At 40.3% G+C, this 18,217-nt stretch overlaps 1 protein-coding gene across 13 annotated transcripts in view; it reads left to right on the forward strand.

Moving 5' to 3' along the window:
• Nucleotides 1-18,217, forward strand: part of LMBR1 (limb development membrane protein 1) — a 146,423-nt gene that overhangs the window by 80,067 nt on the left and 48,139 nt on the right. For all 13 annotated transcript variants that reach the window (XR_013353109.1, XR_013353108.1, XM_077849527.1 and 10 more), the window contains 4 exons: nucleotides 6,070-6,196; nucleotides 6,613-6,681; nucleotides 7,871-7,935; nucleotides 11,635-11,707. Coding sequence is in view for 11 of the 13 variants with exons in the window: in XM_077849527.1 (XP_077705653.1) it covers nucleotides 6,070-6,196; nucleotides 6,613-6,681; nucleotides 7,871-7,935; nucleotides 11,635-11,707 (334 nt within the window). In the remaining 2 variants the exon portion in view is untranslated. The remainder of the gene's footprint in view (nucleotides 1-6,069; nucleotides 6,197-6,612; nucleotides 6,682-7,870; nucleotides 7,936-11,634; nucleotides 11,708-18,217) is intronic.

Raw genomic sequence — 18,217 nt, forward strand, 5'->3', positions numbered from 1 at the left:
TATATTTATTTCATCTGTAATTATTTGGTACACTATCTGAATAGCAGAAGAAAGAGTAAGACTCAACTTTAAGGATATACATGTGTAGTACCTCATTTACCTAGAAGTGGTGCTAATGAGATTTGATACTTATTTGTTGTTGCACTAATGCACCTGTTACCTTGTTGCTGGCTTAGCAAGTTCTGACCAAGAGTGACATGATCAGAGTTGTTTTGTGAAGATTGCATTCCCACTGCAATGCAACAGGCTGGGCAGAGAGAGACAAGATTTGAATATTGGACTACTAGCTAGGAAAATAGAGAGCTGTCCAGGTGAGATGGATGTGGTGGCAGAAGGAGAAGTGGGATGGATTTAGTTATAATGACACAGAAGAATCAGAAGGGCTTGGTGTTTGAATCAGTCAGGGTCCAAGGCGTGTTGTGTGTGTGTGTGTGTGTGTGTGTGTGTGTGTGTGTGTTGAAGGGAGATGATAAGGATGTTTGCAGCATCTGGAAAAAACAACACAGTGGGTAATGGTGTCATGTTTTGGGGTATGTAGCACTGAAGGAGTAGGTTTAGGGGATAAAGTGATGAGTTTGGCTTTAGAATTAACTTTAAGTACTTGAGGGGAGGTGGCAGCTAAGATGTATGGATCTTGGTCCCAGTGGTGAGATTTGTACTAAAAATATAAACTTCAGAGTCATTGGTTGCATGAGGAGGCAAGATCACCTAGGGGAAGAACAGAGCAGTCTGTCTGGTGTCTTCAGCAGTTGAACTGCCTTCATCAGAATTGACTGAGGTGTCTTTGGGCTGGTTCTCAGGGATTGGCAAGCCCCTTGGTAATGCTGACATATGCCAAAGTTTGAGAAGCACCGATCTGGCATGTGAAAGGATGAACATCTATGCCTGAGCCCTGGGAGAAAAAGGATCTGAGGCATTTTCCTTTGTATAAAGAATGAAAGAAATAAGAACAGAGACCGAAAAACCAGAGGTAGAGGAAGGAAGCTGACAGGCTTCCCAGTTATGTCCTACTAAGGAAGAGGTAAGGGCAGCTGCAATTTGTAAGAAAGTAGGAGATGAAATTAGGTTCAAGGAGACATTTAAAAGATCATTGAGGAAATTGTTAGTCAACCAGAGATCAGCATGAGTATTGCCTGATAACAGCAAAGGCCCGGTTTGGAATATAGAGCACATGTTTCTTGAGATTTTGTAAGTTTCTTTCATAGGACTGAGAATTTAAGGAATGAGCCATCAATGGAATTAAGCTAGTCTGGTGGAAATCAAAGGGACCAGGAATAGTAGAATCTTACTGGTATTGAATTGTCTTTAAAATACCCAGTTCAAGGATCCCTGGGTGGTGCAGCGGTTTGGCGCCTGCCTTTGGCCCAGGGCGTGATCCTGGAGACCCGGGATCGAATCCCACATCGGGCTCCCAGTGCATGGAGCCTGCTTCTCCCTCTGCCTGTGTCTCTGCCTCTCTCTCTCTCTCTCTCTCTGTGTGACTATCATAAATAAATAAAAATTAAAAAAAAATAAAATACCCAGTTCAACATCGGGTTTAGGCAAGTGAAAATGAGACTGACTGGAGGAGTTGGGTGGTTTGAGGAAGTTCTAATGATGAAGACAGTGCTAGGTTAGAGGGCTGGAGGTATTGGAGAGATATTCAGGGCAGTCTCACTGTCTGAGATGAGGGCATCAGGCTGGTACATAAGTGGGGCTGTGGTGGAATGGAGGTTAAGTTCGTTCAGAGTGTACATGGTAATCATCATGGCAGGGAATGTCATAAGAGATGCTGGTGAACCTGGTATTCACATCATCAAGAAACACAGGATTATTTCTTATAGGTTTATGGCTGGTGAGTGACAGAGATGGGAGACAAGAAGGAGAGAAGCTGGCATTAGAAGGTGATATAAATTTAATTCGGAAACACAAATGATAAGTGAACTCCAAAGTCTTGGAGATTTTAAAGACAAAGGCAGTAGTAATTTGGGCCATTACCATTAATGCTTATATTGTGCTTACTAAGCACCCAGTTTAATGCTAAGCATGTTACTTACATTAATTCATTTGATCCTTATAATGACTCCATATGGTAGGGATGTTATTAATAAACCCATTTTACAAAGAAATAAACTGACAGAGAAATTTAGAAATTTGCCCAATGTTCCATAGTTGGTCAGTGATGGGACCAGACTTTGAACCCAAGCAGTCTGCTCCTGGAGTTGGGGTCCTGAATTAGCTCCCTATACTGTCTCATAAACTGAACTTGGATATTTTAAGTTATTTTTCTGGGTGCCAATCTCTTGAAAGTTAATTCTTTTAACAAAATTAAAAATTAAAACAAGGGGGCAACCCCGATGGCGCAGTGGTATAGCACCGCCTGCAGCCCAGGGCGTGATCCTGGAGACCCTGGATCAAGTCCCACGTCAGGCTCTCTGCATGGAGCCTGCTTCTCCCTTTGCCTGTGTCTCTGCCTCTCGTTCTCTCTCTGTGTCTCTATGAATAAATAAATAAAATCTTTAAAAAGAAATTAAAACATTAATTCTCGTATTACTTACATTTCAGATTTCACTATGAAATTTGGAAAATACACAAAAGCACAAAGTATACAAGAAAAATAGCTCCTTGTAACCATAGTCTTTTTACCTGGCCTTGTAGGGCTTGCTGTTACACGAACACAGTAACACCCCTCCTCTCTGGGAGAAAGGGCTATGACCAAGCTCCCCTGCAGCTTAGCCTCTGACAAGCATCCTTGGGGGACCCTCACTTCTCTCACCTGCCTACTGCTTGGCTAGGAGCATAAACTGCTGGATCTTGGGAGTCTTCTCATTGCCCTTAACCCAGCCTTGTGGGCCCTTACTGTTCTTCTCTAGAAAGTCATGTTAGCTGCCCACTCTTGTCACTCACAGCTGCCAGAACTGTGGAGGGTCTGAGAGTTTACTATACTTGTGAGCTGACAGTCTGCTAGATTTCTGTGTGGTGCTTGTAGACATGAGACTCCTGGATTAGACTCAAGGGACTTCATTACTCAGAACAAGGCAAGCCATGAGCTTCCTGTTTTCCAGCACAATCCCTCCCCACCCCCCACAGCCTCCTGGGGGCAGTGTGGCTCAGGTGGAGGTTGCTTCTATAGTGAGCTCAGGTCATAGCTGAGGAATCTCAAACTTAGGGGAAACCCATAAATGTGCTGCAAGCAAACCTGCTTGCCCTTTGTTCTGCAGACCTACTTCTGCTTCAGAAAGACACCTGCCTCTGTTTTCCAAGGCTGTTTGCTATCCAGACATCCTTAAAAAGATAGTCCAGGGGCACTTGGGTGTCTCAGTTGGTTAAACATCTAACTCTTGATTTTGGCTTAGGTTTTGATCACAGAATCATGGGATTGACCCCCATGTTGGGCTCCATACTCAGTGGTTAGTCTGCTTGGGATTCTCTCTCTCCCTTTCCCTCTTCCCTTCCCCACTGCATGTGCATGTGCTCTTTCTCTCCCCAAAATAAATAAATAAATCTTAAAAAAAATAGACTGTCCAGAACAAGGGCTGTCCCTGCCTCTCTTTGTGAGATGCACAAAAATGGGAAAGACCCATGGAGCATTGGCTTCCACTGCAGAATAACATATTTGAAGAAAAATACATTTAACTACCAAGAAATAGTTTTATTAGAGTATTGGAGGTAGTGTGTAAATCTTATTGTGGATTGATTCCCTAACATTTACTACCATAGTAATGGTTATATATTGCACTTCCTATTACATTGTTACAATTGTTTAATAATTATCACACATATTATTAAAACATTTTCTTGGACAGTGGGCCTCAGATGGTTCCAAGGATCACTACTGGTTAGCTCATATATTAGAACACTTTATTATTTTTTTTTAAATTTATTTATTCATGATAGTCACACGGAGAGAGAGAGAGAGGCAGAGACACAGGCAGAGGGAGAAGCAGGCTCCAAGCACCGGGAGCCCGATGTGGGATTCGATCCCGGGTCTCCAGGATCGCGTCCTGGGCCAAAGGCAGGCGCCAAACCGCTGCGCCACCCAGGGATCCCTATATTAGAACACTTTAAACAGTGTTTAGTGCATATGTCATAACACTTAAGGCATAGGTGTTAGGTGTTTTGGGAACCCTAATACTCCTAAGTATTTGGAGGCAGGCAGGATTTTGGCTTCGGTCAGAGACAGAAGGAGACAAGCTGAAAGGGTATAGTACGTACAAATCAGAGCAGCTATTCTTTTTATCCTTTATAAACTTTCCATATAATATTTCATGTGTAGTACTTAGAAAAAAAGACCATTGCTCAAAAAGAGAGAAGGAAGGAAAAAGAAATACCATTTAAAGGTGACAGCCCCGGGTGTCTGGCTGGCTCACTTGGTAGAGTATAAGATTCTTCATCTCAGGGTTGTAAGTTCAAGCCCCATACTGGGCGTGGAGCCTACTTAAAAGAAAAGAAAGGTGGTGGTCATGTTTTGATATCCTAAGTGGTTTGAAAGTTGTGAAGTGCAGGTTTGGAGAGTTCTTCAGGAAAGTTGGAGGGTGTTTTTTAGTAGTATGTTTGGGGACTATTCATATTTCATCTCATTCGAGTCATAATTACTGTTAGCTCTGATGTGTTAAAATTCAAGCGTCATTCACTCTGGTCCACCAGCCTCCCTTGCTGTGCAAACACTTAAGCTGTGCTGACTGCACGTTTGAGGACATCTTTGGACCTGCCCTGTTGTAACACTGGACAAGTAAGAAGAGCAGGCCTCTCCAACTTGGTGTCATGGCAGGGGGGTGGTGGTGCTGGGGTGTTCCCTGTCCTCTCCATCTGAGGACTGCATTCTGTGATTGAATCAGGAATTAACAAATAATTTAGGGCAAAATTGAAATAAGCATATGGTTTAGGTCTTTATCACTATTTTTAATGGGGAAGGAAAGATTACATGAGACATTTCTTGAGAGGCATGGATTTGCTTCTAATTTTCTTTGTTGTATTAGATGTACATTAGTGCATTACAGTATAAAACATCAATGTGAGTCTTTGAATTTAGGTACAGATTCAATCATTTGGTGGTTTTTTAAGAACATGAGAAAGTTGTTTTTTGTTCGTTTGCCTTGTCCATTAGATTTCAAGTTTAGAAGTCTGGCCTCTGGTTTGGCCCTGAGGTCTGAATTTGTTTTATATTTAAAACAAAATTGTGCATAAAGATGGTTTATTATATTCTAGGCACATGAAGCAATCATGGTTTTATCTAGTGTGAAGAAAGAAGTGGTACATAATTGATAGCCGGCACTGCGCCTGTCCTTGGTTTCTGCTGCGGGCATCGCAGGGAGGTGGCCCCTGTCATGATTTGTGCAGCAGGGGGCGCTGGTGGCTGCAGGAGCAGTGGGACACAGTGGGACGCTGGTGGCCACGGTGGGGGGAGGGGCAGTATGCTGGCAGCTGTGGGAGCTGGGGGTGCTGTTGAGAGCCGGAGAGGGAGCACTGGCAGCTGTGGGGGTGGGAGGGTGGGGGTTCTGCTGGCAGCGGCAGGGCCAGGGGACACTGACTGCTGTGGGAGCAGTGGAGGAGCAGTGGAGGAGCAGTGGAGGGCTGCTGAGAGCAAAGGAGGGAGCGCTGGCTGCTGCACTGACAGCTGCAGGGGGGTTCCACTGGTGGCTGCAGGGGTGGGGGGCATAAGGGGCGCTGGCAACTGTGCTGGTGGCTGCAGGAGTGACACTGGCGGCTGGCACTCTGGGAGCCTGGCTGTGTGCATTCCCGGGATCTGGCTCTCATGACTGCTTGGCCTAGGGCCTTAGTCAGCCTCGACCCCCTTGCTTAGAACCAGAGACAAAAATTCATCACCTTGTGTTTTAAAACACAGTCCTGAAATAGGTTTTTATGACACATTTTTTTGGTTATTTCTTCAAAGCTTAATGGTATTCTACATGATTTTGTAAAACAAAGTCAGTCTAAACATGACACTGTAAAGCTAGTGTTTTTTGTCTTGCTAATACATATAAATTTCCTCTCTTTTCAAATAATTTTTATGCTTTCATCTGGATAGAAACCTAATTATCCATGAGGTGAAATAAAAGACTACAGTTCTGTTTCCATTATCTTTTTCAGGGAATCCGAGCTCGAATTTTAGAAACTGTGGTCATGCTTGTCCTTCTCGCACTCCTTATTCTCGGGATAGTGTGGGTAGCCTCTGCACTCATTGACAATGACGCTGCAAGCATGGAATCTTTGTATGGTAAGCTGGTGTCTCGGGGACACTGAACTGGGGGTGTAATTACACATTCACTTTCCTGAATGTTTGAATAATTCTTTGTGTCCTTTAGTCCTTGTTGTTAATTTACAGAGCTAACAAATCTTCAGACATGTATAAGAAGAAAAATGAGTGTTCATGTGTTTGCTATATTCAGAACAAGCAAGCAGCTTTTAAGATTTTTGTTAATTGGTTTCTGTTCTTAAAAATTCCATGGAGACTTTTTTTCTCTCTCTCCAAACAGGTTTTGCAAAAGGGTTATATTTCCTTTTCTTCTATTTTAGATCTTTTTGTACAATTTAGAAATTATATGGTTTAGTAGACCCAGACAATTAAGATACTTATATCTTAATGTACAATATTTTGGATTTACTAACCTATATTTATAAATTTCTTTATAGATCTCTGGGAGTTCTACCTACCCTATTTATATTCCTGTATATCTCTGATGGGATGTTTGTTACTTCTCTGTAAGTATTTTTCTGGCTCAACATTGATGGGAAAGTGGAGTTCTTTGTTCTAGAAAGTAATAGTGTGATTTCCTGATGAGATTACTTAATAGCTTGGAGACGTTTCTGAAGTCCCTTAACTTTTTTTATGTTAAGATAAATTTTTTGATAAGCTGGAACCATGAAATAAAACACGTGTGTTTTTCTTTAAGGAAAGCCTCTCTTGTAAAGAGAGACACACATGTGCATGCACATGCACACGCACACACAGGCCCACAACCACTGCAGCATTAAATTCTACTTTTGAGGATTCTTAACAGTTGGTTAAACATTACCTTCAGCTTCGATGATGATCTCAGGGTCCTGAGATGGAGCCCCGCATTGGGCTCCCTGCTCAGTAGGGAATGTGCTTCTCCCCCCTCTCTCTCTGCCCGTCTCCCCATTCATGGGCACACACTATCTCCAAATAAATAAATAAAATCTTTAAAAAAAAATTTTTTTAAAAAAGATTCTACTTTTGAATGGTAACATAGAATTCTGGTGGTGAATTTGTGGCCTTTATTTAAAATTTGTTCAGTTTTACTTGAGGCATTACAACATATCTCAGGGATATCTATCTATCTATCTATCTATCTATCTATCTATCTATCTATCTTTAAGGATTTTATTTATTTATTCATGAGAGACAGAGAGAGAGAAAGAGAGGGAGAGGCAGAGACACAGGCAGAGAGAGAAGCAGGCTCCATGCAGGGAGCCCGATGTGGGACTTGATCCTGGGACTCCAGGACCATGCCCTGGGCCAAAGGCAGGCACTAAACTGCTGAGCCATCCAGGGATCTCCTTCTCAGGGATATTTATAAGTAGATAAATGTAGTTAAAAGGAATTAAGATAATAGTTGCCTGGTTCTTAATTCCATTAGCACTTGAAATTTAATCTGCTCTTTAGTTGGTTTTAATTTAAGTGAAAATATTTATTATTCAGCTGCTAGAGTATTGCATGTCCTAAGCCTTCTTCAATCTTGAGGTATCTTTTATCCTCCACATGCTACTCCCTCTAGCTTCTTTATTGATGAGTTGAAGAGTCCTTTGACAAAAAACTGAGAGAATCTAAATTTGAGACAAAAGTTTTCTTAAAATGATAATCTTTGAGTCTGTTCTATATTTTTGGACTAGCAATTTATCAGCCTCCTCTCTGTGATCTCTCCTGTAGTATGTACCCCTGTGGGCCTTTCCCGCATGTTCACAGTGATGGGTCAGTTGCTGGTGAAGCCAACAGTAAGTGTGTCATCTTGTTAAATAAATGTGTTTACATTTGAAGATCTTTTAAGTTGTGAATTAGCAATCAAAAACATGAGAATATTTCTGTGGGCTTGTGACTTTGTTGTTGCTTTTATCTTAATCTTTTTCATCTTTGGAAACCAAATGTTTTTCTTTTAGAATATTAATTATAGACACTCAGGTAGAAATTCCTCTAGCATATTTTAAGACAAAATTTACAAATACTTAGATATTTTAGGTGTTTGTTATCTTGTATCAGTAGTGACTCTGTTATGTTTCAGAATTTACCAAATTTATGACTTATGAAGCAGTTATGTCTTACGTTATATTTTGATTATACTTTTCACTTTAATCTCAGAATTACTATATATTCACTTTTTTTTTTAAAGACTTTATTCATGAGAGACACACAGAGATAGAGAGATAGAGAGACAGAGACCAGGCAGAGGGAGAAGTAGGCTCCATGTAGGGAGCCCAACATGGGACTCGATCCTGGGTTTCCAGGATCACATCCTGGGCTGAAGGCGGCGCTAAACCGCTGAGCCACCCAGCCTGCCCTATATTCACTTTTAAATGATTTTCTTTCTTTCTTTTTTTTTTTTTTTAAGATTTTATTCATTTATTCCTGAGAGATACAGAGGGAGAGAGAGAGAGAGAGAGAGGCAGGCACAGACACAGGCAGAGGGAGAAGCAGCCTCCACGCAGGGAGCCTGATATGGGACCGATCCCGGGTCGCCAGGATCATGCCCTGGGCCAAAGGTGGTGCTAGACCACTGAGCCACCGAGGCTGCCCTTTAAATGATTTTCAATTGGTAGTAATTCTAATGATTTGTCCCTAATTTGTTTGGTTTCTAGCTATTTTGCCAAATATTATCACATGAGAATAACTCTTAGCTGCATTAAAGGAACTTGCCATTTAAATTATTTTCATGGATCCTCATTGCCTGCAAACTCAGTTCTGCATGACTCACAACCTTTCCCTAGTCCACTGACCTCTGGCCTCTGCATCTGCGTCCTTGACTCTCATTCCACACTCAGCAGCTAATGGGCTGTCTGCTTTCACTTTCTAGATGTGTCTGGGGCTTTCTCCCCTCAATGCCCCCAGCCTGCTCCAGTCCCCCTGACAGCCTCCTCATGGCTTGGTTCTCATGTCAGCTGTGCTCACTGCCTATCTTTGAATTTTGCCTCACCTTTTCTTTAAGTTGTAATAATCAAGCTCCTTTCTCACATTCTCCTTTGCTTGAATTTCACTAGTAGTACCTATTAAATTGTTTTTAGTTATATGTTTGTCTTTCCTATCGGGGTAATTAGTCAAGGAACAATTTGGGGAAATATTGTAGTAGATATTCTTTTAGTAATGCTTGCTTAATTTTGAAACATTTAAAAAATAAAGGACAAATCTCATCATATCTTTTAAAAAATAAAATTGGATTATTTAACTTGCTACCTAATGTATATACACTGAAATAAAACATGCTATCAAATCTTGAAATTCACTTCCATCTTGGAGAAGTTTTATAACACTGCATTCTTAATTTCTTCCTGATTCTCTGGGGGAGCTTTTTTGGGAGACTCTTTTCTCTGTTTCCATTTCCTGGCCCCCCAAAATAGGCAAATGTTCAAAGTTCTGTCCTTGGTCTACAGTTACTCTGGTCTAGTCTCCTGACCACCTCTGCCACTTTCACGGCACTTCGAAATGTGTAACTCGAGGGAGCAGAAGACACTGGAAACAAACTATACTCTGTTGTCAGTGCTGTACCTGCAGACCCCGTGGAGCTGAAAGCTCAGCCTATAGAAAACAAAACCACTGACTTAGTGACCTTCCCAAGGCTGAGCTTTTTCCCAAACTTGTCTCTTATTAACATTATTCTCAAAACTTTAATTATCTTCACCTCTTTTCTTGTTCCTAACACCCAGTATTTTTTTTTTAAAAGATTTTATTTATTTATTCATGATAGAGAGAGAGGCAGAGACACAGGCAGAGGGAGAAGCAGGCTCCATGCAAGGAGCCTGACTTGGGACTTGATCCTGGGTCTCCAGGATCATACCCTGGGCTGAAGGCAGTGCCAAACCGCTGGACCATCGGGGCTGCCCCCCCAACACCTAGTATTAATGGTATTTAGTCAGTCTAGGCTCTATGCTTGTGATAAGTACTATATTTTACACACGTTTAATTTAATCCTGTTAACAAACCTATGAGTTAGGCGGTAGTCTTATTTTATGGCTGAATTATCTGCATTTCGGGGAGATTAAGTTGCTCATACAAGATTACAGGTCAGTGAAGATGGGCCGAATTTGAACCCAGAAGCTGATTTCAAACCCTGGGCTCTGGCCCATTGTTCTGCTCTGCCATAAGCTCCAGGGTACTCAAACCACCTTATTGCTGAATGTACTTTGTACCTTTTCACCTGTGTTTTGCTTATAGTTTCTTCTGATCCAAATGCCTTTCCCCTTTTCACTAAATTAAGCTATAAGCTAACAGGCTACTATTAACAAAAACACTTGCCAAAACTTTTTCTTCCTACCTAGAAGTTGGGAATCTTTCTTCCTCTGAACTTTCGTAAAATTTTATTTTTGCTTCAGTCATGAGTTATTTTAATCTTAAAATTATTTTTTTGGGTTCATTCTGTCTCCTGGACACTAGAATATGAGCTGAGTCCAAGGACTGTGTTTGACTCATATTTAGGTCCCCATCAGCTCAGAGTGGCTAAGAATGTAGGCTTCACAAGGCAGATAACTTTTCTTTGCCAAACCCTTGTAAGAAGCATGTTATAAGATGGGGATGATAGCAGTCTGTTTTTCATTGGATTGTTGTAGAATCAAAGGGATGAGGCACATAGCATTTAACACAAAATCTGTGTGCCACTCAATGTCACTTACATGGAGACAGACCCATGGTAGTGAATGGACAGTTTGCATTGTAAGGGGAAATCTTTTTGTATGGGCTAGATCTTAAAAAAGTAAAAACTGAATTGTGATCCAAACAGTAGAAAGTGGTGAGAACATTGATGGGAAGGAAAGTTGGTATCATGGCCCCTGTGTGCCTTAGGCTCAGAGCCTGGTGATTGATTAGTGGTTCTTGTTTGTTACTAGTGTTGTATGGCATGGTAGTGAGTGGGTATACACAAGTATATTTCTCTAGGGTTTTGTCTACAAAATGAATTTATAACACCAGTATTCATAATTTGCAGAAAATTTTTAGTATGTATGGATGATGTAAGTGGAAAGTATTGCATTGTAGTTATTGAGTTTATTGTTCTCTTGTGTTAAGTATTATATAGGTAAATACAAATGAGAAGCCAATGTTGAACAGAGTGATCTATTCCTTCTTGCTCTAAAATATTGGCTTGGAAAAAATAAAAATAAAATATTGGCTTGGGTGTAAGAGATATTATTATATTTAGCCTTTTGGATGTTGAGAATTCAGACATTTATTTGTCATTGAGAGAGCTGCAGTGTTCTTTAATCCTTAAATTTAAATATATGTGGATTTTCTAATAGGCAACTTTTGATGTGTTTAGTTATATGCTAAAATAATTTTCCTTAACTTACAAATAGAATAGTTTGAGTATTTTTATTTTAAATTTGTAATAATTTTGAGTGATTATCTAAATCATAGGCCAAATAGCCTAAGTATTCTCGTAAGCACTAGTTTTGTAATGTTGCATTAGTCAATGGTTTGATCTTTGAATTTAGATTCTTGAAGACCTGGATGAGCAAATTTATATTATTACCCTAGAGGAGGAAGCCCTCCAGAGACGACTAAATGGTACGTATGTATTCCATAGTTAAAGCTCAATAAAAATTATTCAATTACAAAAAAGACAGCTAATTGAGGGGGAAAATTACAAGCCTCTTAGGACATTGTGCCAAGGCGCCAGGTCAAGACTTAAGAGCAACATGTGAATGTCTTAGGTGAGGACAGTTTTGCTGAAGACTAGCGGCACTGCAGTCCAGTTCCCGTCTTTCCCTAGCTGAGATTAGCTGTAATCTAGCAAGGCCAGTTGACTTCTGAGGCACTGGCCATTAAGGTACACCTCTACTACCAAGACCTAATGTATTTTAAGCACGATGACTTAGTCACTGAGGTTTTGCAGATTTGCATGTTTTCTTAGTCACTTTAATATCCCTACTTCATTTCTTTCCTTTTGAAATCTTTAAGGCCAAAAGTAGTATGTCTCTTTGCTACTAGGTGCCAAAATTGACAGTCTTAGTTATGCTTAGGAGCTCTGTTGTTATTTAGGAATGCTATTCATTATCAGCTGTTGATAACCAAGGAAGTATGTCAAAGATTTTAAAGTTTAATTTTTATTTACTCATCCTTTTTGGCTTCAAATGAAGAACCAGTGAAAAAAGTAATAATGATGTAGTTTAACAGGGAAATAATAGTTTGGGTGAATTTTCTTTTTATTTTACTTAAATGCTTTTCATTCTGTACTCTTTTCCTGCAAAAAAATTTTTTTTCCTTTAATGTTGAAAACCAACCCAAGATCAGACTATTAATTGCTAACTGTATTTCAGGGTTGTAATTAAAGAGTAGGTATAAAATGGAAGGTTACTTTAAATATGAAATAGGAAGAAATATACCTACTTTCTTCAGTTACAATTAGCGAATTTAAATCATCAACTCAAAAGTGTTGCTAACATTTAGACCTTTATTCTTAGATCAAAGAATTTCAGATTTTATCTAATATAGAGAATTCTTGGCAATAATACTGTATACTTTGATACCACTAACATTTAGAACTAAATGTATCTTTTATTCTTTAATGCTATTAAAGCTATTTTTATATTTTATTTCAGAGTTACAACTTTACGTGATACTGTCCGTTTTATAAAATTTCATTAAAGTAGTGAATATTAAAAAAAAATAAATAAAGTAGTGAATATTATAATAAATCTGTCTTACTTAGGTAATCATGCTAATATGTGATAAATATGCCTGAACTGTCACACTACTGCCTACAGTATACAGTTATGTTTCAGCCTGAGGTCTTTCTGTCTTACAGATCAGGGAGACTGAGATCTAGGAAGGGTAAAAGATAGTGCCTGATGGTGGCACCTGGGTGGCTTAGTCGGTTAAGCATCCAACTTTTGATGCTTAGGTCTTGATCTCAGGGTTGTGGGTTTGGGACCCACATTGGGCTTTGTGCTGAATGTGGAGCCTACTTTAAAAAAAAAAAAAGATAGTGTTCCATGAATTAAAGAATTTGAATTAAGTCAAAATAACACCAAGCCCAAAATACAGTCTTTTTTAAAAATTTTTATTTATTTATGATGGTCACAGAGAGAGAGAGAGAGAGAGAGGCAGAGACACAGGCAGAGGGAGAAGCAGGCTCCATGCACCGGGAGCCTGACGTGGGATTCGATCCCGGGTCTCCAGGATCGCGCCCTGGGCCAAAGGCAGGCGCTAAACTGCTGCGCCACCCAGGGATCCCCCAAAATACAGTCTTTTTCACTTTTCACTTCAAGAAAAAGTCCCTCCAGAATCTTTCAAGATCCTCTGGCTCCTCAAATTCAAAAGTGGATTAGTATGTCTAAAGAAATTCAAAAAGAAGTAGTTGCCAGAAGGCTAGATGTATTACAAAGTGAAGCCAAATCCAAATAAACAAAATACTTTGACTAGCACAGAAATATAATTTGGAGAGGACTAAGTATGATATGATAGCTAATGCTGAGTATCATTTGTTTTCTACCATTTTGGTAAGCTATGCACTGCTTCTGATTATTCTGTTGGTAGGTAGTTAGTCTTTCTGTTGATGGCTCTTTAATGATATGTTGGGATAGTTGCTGTAGTTTTGTTATTTACTGCTTGTTAGCACTGTAGACTGCTTCAGGTGGAAAACAGCAGACTTGCAACATAAAAGGTTCTATATCAAAATGGGCACATAGAGTAATATGGATTAAAATCATAAGCTTGAGTAGAGTATATCAATATGTGCAGGGGAAAGAAAACAAGGTTAACAAACCCAGTATTTTATGATTTGCTATTTTTAAAGAAAGTATACCCCATATGTGGGGTATCTGGGTGGCTCAGTTGGTTAAGTGTCCCACTCTTGATCTCAGGGTCATGAGTTCAAGCCCCATGTTGGGCTCCACACTGGGCATGGGAGCCTACTTAAAAAAAAAAAGGTATAGATCATAGAAGGTAGGTAGTGGAAATCATCCCTACTTTTTAAATTTAATCTAGTATCATATGAAATGTATTTTGTTGTAGCAGTTATTTTGTATTTTAAGTTATTTTTAAAAAGTAAATTAAAATATTTTTTATTGTGTGCTACTTTTTAAAAAATATTTTATTTGAGAGAGAGAGAGAGCTAGAGAAAGTGAGTGCATGAGTGGGAGGCAGGGGCAGAGGGAGAAGCAGAATTTCCCTTGAGCAGGTAGCTGGATGTGGGGCTCAATCCCAGGACCGTGGGATCATGACCTGAGTCAGAGACACTTAACTGACTGAGCCACCAAGGTGCCCTATATGCTGGGCTATTGAATTGCAGAATAATAATAAAAGATTAAAAAAATGTTACAGCAGTGATTTACCCCAGAATTCATGATAGTGTTTTGCTAGTGGCCATTGAGCCTGCTTTCTTGGTCTGTGTGGGAATGTGTGATGCACATCACAGGAATTTTGGGGACATCTGTATAGTTTGCTTTGAGCTCAGCTTCATGGTCATCTGAAAAAACATAACATTTTTTTCCTGGAAGATCTATAACTTGTTGTGGTAGATATTATTGGAGTTGAATTTTCATGCATGGTTTTTAAAGTATCAGTATAGTTTTTTGATGGAATACTTGCCTGTGACTTCTTCATTGTTCCTATTTATCATTTGCTGGTGCTAGTTTTGTTCTTAATATTATTATTCAGAAAATATGTTAATAAAATAAACATATTTTATTTTATGCCATGTCCTATTATAATGTAAATCAGTGTTCTAAAGAAGCCATCCTGTTAGTGGTCTGCTCTGCTTTTTTTCTTCCTTTTCTGTTTACTACTCATCTTCTTCTAAGTACCAGACCTTGAGCAAATGAATTTAGATTCTGAATCTTAAGATCGTAGTTGACTGAAGAAGACAAAAAGAAGGGTAAGAATCTATAAGATTTTATCCAGAACTGAAATACTTGAAAAACAAAGAAATAGGTGGTAGGGGTTGTATGTATTCCTGGAGCAGGAGGAAGTCCCAGATCTCTAGCCATCTGGTTCATACAGCCTTCCCCAGTGTCCACATCACCATGGCAGGAATGAGGAGCTACCCCAGGACTCAGGACTGTCCTTGAAAGGCTTCTTCTCCTTGAGTCTCCAGGACACAGCCTTACTTTGCTGTCTGCCTTGAGGCCAGGAGGAATGGTGCATGCATTCTGGCCTTCCTCCTTTCTGATAGTCAACATAAGGAGCCTCTATTGTCCAGGACCCTGGCGTCTCAGACTATCTCCTACTTCTACTTGCATTTCTGACCTTATTTCCCACTGTCCCTGAGCTCCTGAAACTGCTTATACCATGTGGAACCATGTAGATCGAAGAGCTACTGGGTCACAGCAGCAGAGCCACTTGGATCCTCAGTCTCCTCCCTCTTGCTAGAAGAAACTTGGCCCTCCCAGCACGAGCTGCTTCTTAGTCCCTCTCAGGTGGTAGCTCTGTTCTTTCCCACATCCTTCACTTCACTCATCCAGGAATTTGGGCAGGTGTCCTCTCGTTCTCTTCTGCTGCTTTCACACACTTTGAATCTCATGTCATTAGATTGTGACCTGATTACTTCTCCCTTTTCCCTTCACTCCTCTCCTTTCAGACAGTTCCTTTTCCATCCTTAAGGTTTTAGTTCCTTGTTCATGATTGTGCTTTTTGCCATTATGCTGGTCACGACTAGTGATTTCAGTGTCCACGTGGATGACCTTTCCAGCCTGCTTGGCCATCCATAGACCTCTCTTAATGGTCTCCCTCAGCTACTTACTGCCTCGGGCTGCAGCACAGACCTGACATGAGCAGTGACAAGTTCTTGTGCAATCTCACCACTAGTCACCCTGTTCACTGCCTGTGGAGTACCATGTCCTACAGTGTTTCATGCCACCTATCCATCTTAATAGCTTCTTACTTTTTTCCTTCACTTCTTTCAGACCCTTGCTGCCTCACACAGTTTAAATTCCTGGGCCATGGTTTGTCTCAGTGCCCTGCTCTCCCAATTCCCTTTCCCTCTCTCTGCTTAGCCAAACTCTAGCCTTAGTCGTAGCCAGCTTTTCATGTTCTCAGCATGCACGCCTGTTCAGCTGACTAACTGGTAACGCCTGCCTGGCCTTTCTTTAAATATATGACCACTAGCTTAAACATACTTTACATTCTCCTGGATGACTGTTTTATGTCTTCTCTCAAGACTTCTTCACCATCAGTCTCAGCTGAAGACCTTGCTTCCTCTTTTCTTGAGAAAATAGAAGCAAGCATGCCAAAATGTTGACACAAATCATTTTGATTCATCTACCTGCAACTCCCCCTGCACATGCTGCCTTTCTCCTGATCCTATGGCTAGGCTGTCCATGCTTCTGGCAAAGCTCAGCCCTCCCCTCATGCACTGGATTCAGTCCCTTCTCCCTGATTCAAGGATATACCTATGGCCATTCTACTATTTCTCTGACATAACCAGTCTTTCCCCAACTGGATCATTTCCTTCAGCATAGAGATATGCTATAATTTTTCTAGTAGAATGAACAAATGGAAGGAAGGAAGGCAAGAAAGAAGGAAAGAAGGAAGGAAGGAAATGAAATCAAACTATCTTGACCTATGCCTTCTGGCTCACCATTTCATTGCTTTGCTGGTCTTTGTAGCAGAACTTGTAGGGTTGTACACTCATTGTTTTCATTTCTGTGCTCCACAGTTGTTTTTGTAGCCACTCTTGCCTCCACTGCTATACTGACATGCTGTTATCAAGTTGCCCAGTGACTTCGGAGTACTCATCCACACTCCTCATTCCACTTGGTTATCCATTCACCATACTTTCCTTGTTCTTTTTTACTTAATGAGCTACTGCTTCTCAAAAAACTGCTGGTTTTTCTCTGTGTCCATAGCTTCTTCACAGTGGCATGCCTCATGCATTAGTCCTTAAACAGTTCTCATGTTTGTTTACCTGTATTCTTTTGGTTATCTTAATCTGGTCTTATGGCTTTAAATACCATCTATATGCTGCTGACCTTTCCTCTGACCTCTCCATCCATCTAATAGACATTCCTACTTGGATGCCTAATAGGCATCTGAAACATGTCTTCTCCAAAATCAGCTAAAGAAAAAATAAAAAAATAAAAAAATAAAAAAATAAACAAAATCAGCTAAAGATTTTATTCCCCATTTCTGCTTCTGTTATAGCTGACCTGTCTTTATAGATGGCAAATCCATTTTTTTAGATGCTCAGGCCAATTCCTCAGAGTCTTGTTCTCTTAACTCCCATATGGAATCCTTTAACAAAGCTGTTGGCTCTAGCTTCAAAGTATCTGCTTGCATGTCACCACCTTGGTTTGAGTAACAATCACCTCTTGGTTAGAATTTTACAGTAGTTTCCTAATTAGCCTCCATGGGTCTATCTTTGGCCTTATGAGTCAGATCTTCTCACTTATTTGCGCACAGAACTTTAGTGGTGTCCTTTTTCAATCTGAATAAAGGTAGTTTTTGCAGTGGTTCCCTTTCAGCCCCCCATGTACCCTCTGACTTCCTTTATTGCAAACTTCTTGCTTTTCAACCATGGCCAGTTGCCTCTTATCTCGGGCATTGTAATGTGTTTCCCTTCTGCCTCCTGTCTTCCAGGTCTTATCTAAAGATCCCCTTCTCAGTGGGCTTTTCCACATTGAGGCCTTGTGGATATGATTAATATTGCTAAGCTCCACCTCTGCCCTGGCACTTCTTTCCCTCTTTCCTGCCTTATGTTTTCCTGTAACACTTTCACCTTCTGACCCACTGTTTTTACTTTTTATATATTGCCAGTTTCTTCATAGTAGAACAGGAACTGTATAGGCAAGGATTTTTGTTTATTTTCTTCCTTTCTGTATTCCTGATCCCACTATCCCCAGCCATATAGTGGGTTGGTAGTAAATACTTGTTGCATGAGTGAATGAATAGATGAAAAACATTGCATGATGGAGAGTTGTCATTTTACCAAAAGAAGTGAAGAAGGAAGAAGAAATAAAATTTGGTGATAGGATAAAAGAATTACATGGAGACAACATTTAGGAAGGCCCACAGTAGAGACCTCTGAAGACAAACCAAGATTGTGGGGCTGGAGGACCTTATGCCCTGGAGTGTTAGTAA

The sequence above is a fragment of the Canis aureus genome, chromosome 15, assembly GCF_053574225.1.
Source record: "Canis aureus isolate CA01 chromosome 15, VMU_Caureus_v.1.0, whole genome shotgun sequence".
In the NCBI taxonomy this organism is placed as follows: domain Eukaryota; kingdom Metazoa; phylum Chordata; class Mammalia; order Carnivora; family Canidae; genus Canis; species Canis aureus.